This window comes from Cervus canadensis, chromosome 7 (genome assembly GCF_019320065.1).
Source record: "Cervus canadensis isolate Bull #8, Minnesota chromosome 7, ASM1932006v1, whole genome shotgun sequence".
Classification (NCBI taxonomy): domain Eukaryota; kingdom Metazoa; phylum Chordata; class Mammalia; order Artiodactyla; family Cervidae; genus Cervus; species Cervus canadensis.
The window spans coordinates 55,700,331-55,703,528 of NC_057392.1; the positions used below are offsets into that span (position 1 = coordinate 55,700,331).

A 3,198-nucleotide genomic window follows, 5' to 3' on the forward strand; every position below is an offset into this window, starting at 1 on the left:
CTTGGAGGACTTTGTCCTCTGAGCCATTCTCTACCCCTTGGGTTTTTCCTCCACCCCACTCCCCGCCCCTTACTTTTTCCCTTTCCAGTTCCCTTCCAACATCTACCACCCACCAGCACTAACAGTGTAGCTTCTTGTCGAAATATGGCTAATGTGACTGAGCTCTGGGAGACGGAGCCTCAGCTTCCCTGCTGTGTCAAATGCGGATCTGGTGAGGATCAAAAGACACGGTATGGGGGGAAGCATTTTGAAGAGTGTTTAGTGTTGAGCAAATGCAGCACAAACCATTTAAATGTGTGCCATTCACATAGCCAACATTAACATTTTTTGGTAATGAATGCCCACCCATTCCCACTGTGAATTATATTTTCGTTAGTTTACATAAAAAATTCAATTGCATTTTGAATCAGAGTATGTTTACCTAGGCATTTTAGACATTAAGTGAGTCAACATAAAGCACTTTTAATGGTTTCTTCTACTGGTAAACACTATGTAAGTGAAGGCTAATAGATGTGGAAATGACAGTGCAGAAGAAATTCTCGACTCAAGGCTCCTAAATAAGACTCTAGATCTAAGTCTTTTTTTTTTCTGATTTTTAAAATGATGCTATTTATACTTAGTCTGCCTACTTCATATGTGGGGTAGTATTGAGAGTTACAGTACAGATGTTTTGTAGGTGGAAGCACTTTGTAAGCTATAGTATACTTTATGTATTCAAGAGGTTATTTATGTTGTGTATGTGTCAGTGTTGATATGACACTCTCCCGTTTAGTCTTTTCAAATATTTCTATTCCCCATTCTCCTTTCTTTCTTTTTTTTTGCAACTGGAACACAAGGTATCAGTTAAAATGATTAACCAATTTCAAGACAACTTGTATAATATTTGCTTTAAAATTTACCTTATAATTACTAGGGCTTGGAAATAGTATACAGGCACACACACACACACACACACACACACACACACACACATTTTGCTGTCCAAAAGGGATAAAATATTTAGCCTGAGCAAGAGCAAAATAGTGAAATATTTGACCTAGAGTGTTTATTTTGACCAGGAGTATAACTGAACTTTATCAGCCAAGTTGGAAACAGGAGTTAGTCCTGAATAAGATTAGAAAGATTATCTAAGACTCTTTGCTTATTAACCTGAATGTTGAAATCCATATTGGATTTTCAGACACTGAGCCTTTCATGACCTTTTCCTGCCCACCAGAAGGGCTTCCTCAAGTTTCTCTTTTCAGAGTAGAATCAGATTATATTTAAAAACAGCAGTTTGTACCTAACCTGGTTTCTTTTTCTAGGAGAAATGAATAGGATTCAAATTTTAAAGATGCGAGGTTGAATGATAAAATATGACTGTGATCATAAGAAGCTGGCAGGAGTCAAGCATTAACATACAGCATGATATTAAACAGTATACAATAAGGTACACAGGTGTCATCCCAGTGACACCATTATTTAGCTGTGTGAACTTTAATAATTCAGGTATACTCTCTGAGCCTCAGTTTCTTCATCTGTGAAATGGCAATAATAGTATCACCCCAGCTGACTTCAGGTTTGCTATATGTCTTACGAATAATTCTTTTCTTTGTTAACCAGGTCCTGCAGACAAATCAAAAGGTCTATGAAAATATTCAGAAAGTGATGGCTTTGAAAAACTATCCTCTTTCCCTGGTGTGATTCCGTCCTGCGTGGCTGCTCGTTCGAATAGTAGTCGTTTAATTCTGTCCGGCTTCTCTCCCACATAAGTGCGTGCCACCAACCCATGGAGGATTCAGTGGACATGGACATGAGCCCCTTGAGGCCCCAGAACTATCTTTTCAGTTGTGAACTAAAGGCTGATGGAGATTATCACTTCAAGGTGGATAATGATGAAAATGAGCACCAGTTATCTTTAAGGACGGTCAGTTTAGGGGCTGGAGCAAAGGATGAGTTACACATTGTTGAAGCAGAGGCAATGAATTATGAAGGCAGTCCAATTAAAGTAACACTGGCCACTTTGAAAATGTCTGTACAGCCAACCGTTTCTCTTGGGGGCTTTGAAATTACACCACCTGTGGTCTTACGGTTGAGGTGTGGTTCAGGGCCTGTGCATGTCAGTGGACAGCACTTAGTAGCTGTGGAGGAAGATGCAGAGTCAGAAGATGAAGAGGAGGAGGATGTGAAACTCCTAAGTATATCTGGAAAGCGTTCTGCCCCTGGAAGTGGTAGCAAGGTTCCCCAGAAAAAAGTAAAGCTTGCTGCTCATGAAGATGACGATGATGATGATGAAGACGACGATGATGATGATGATTTTGATGAGGAAGTTGAAGAAAAAGCTCCAGTAAAGAAATCTATACGAGATACTCCAGCCAAAAATGCACAAAAATCGAACCAAAATGGAAAAGACTCAAAATCATCAACACCAAGATCAAAAGGTCAAGAATCCTTCAAAAAACAGGAAAAAACACCTAAAACATCGAAAAGACTTAGCTCTGTAGAAGACATTAACGCAAAAATGCAAGCAAGTATAGAAAAAGGTGGTTCCCTTCCCAAAGTGGAAGCCAAGTTTATCAATTATGTGAAGAATTGTTTCCGGATGACTGACCAGGAGGCTATTCAAGATCTCTGGCAGTGGAGGAAGTCTCTTTAAGAAAATGGTTTAAACAGTTTGTTAAAAATTTTCTGTCTTACTTCATTTCTGTAACAGTTGATATCTGGCTGTCCTTTTTATAATGCAGAGTGAGAACTTTCCCTACCGTGTCTGATAAATGTTGTCCACGTTCCATTGCCAAGAATGTGTTGTCCAAAATGCCTGTTTAGTTTTTAAAGATGGAACTCCACCCTTTGCTTGGTTTTAAGTATGTATGGAATGTTATGATAGGAATAGTAGTAGTGGTGGTCAGACAGATGGAAATGGTGGGGAGACAAAAATATACATGTGAAATAAACTCAGTATTTTAATCAAAAAAAGAAAAGAAAAGAAAAACTATCCTACTCGCAGAAGGAATATTCATGGTGCACAATTCAGTTTTCAGAGAAACTGAGGTCAGTTATTGACCAGCTTTGGTCTTACTACCTAGAATTATTACTCGAAAAGAGAAACATGCGTCTACTTTTCTCAGACTTTGCCTGTAGGTCAAAAAAAGAAGCTCCGTTTGAAATTTTCCATGCATTTCATGACTTGAAAGTAGTTATAGGTTAACAGATATCTGT

General features: G+C 38.6%; 1 protein-coding gene across 1 annotated transcript; it reads left to right on the forward strand.

Annotated features, from left to right (window-relative positions):
• Positions 1-1,667: 1,667 nt before the first annotated feature.
• On the forward strand, positions 1,668-2,967 carry LOC122444806 (nucleophosmin-like). The gene has a single exon (XM_043473448.1). It carries the CDS (start codon positions 1,769-1,771, stop codon positions 2,633-2,635), a length of 867 nt encoding a protein of 288 aa, XP_043329383.1. The 5' UTR covers positions 1,668-1,768; the 3' UTR covers positions 2,636-2,967.
• The last annotated feature ends 231 nt before the right edge of the window (positions 2,968-3,198 follow it).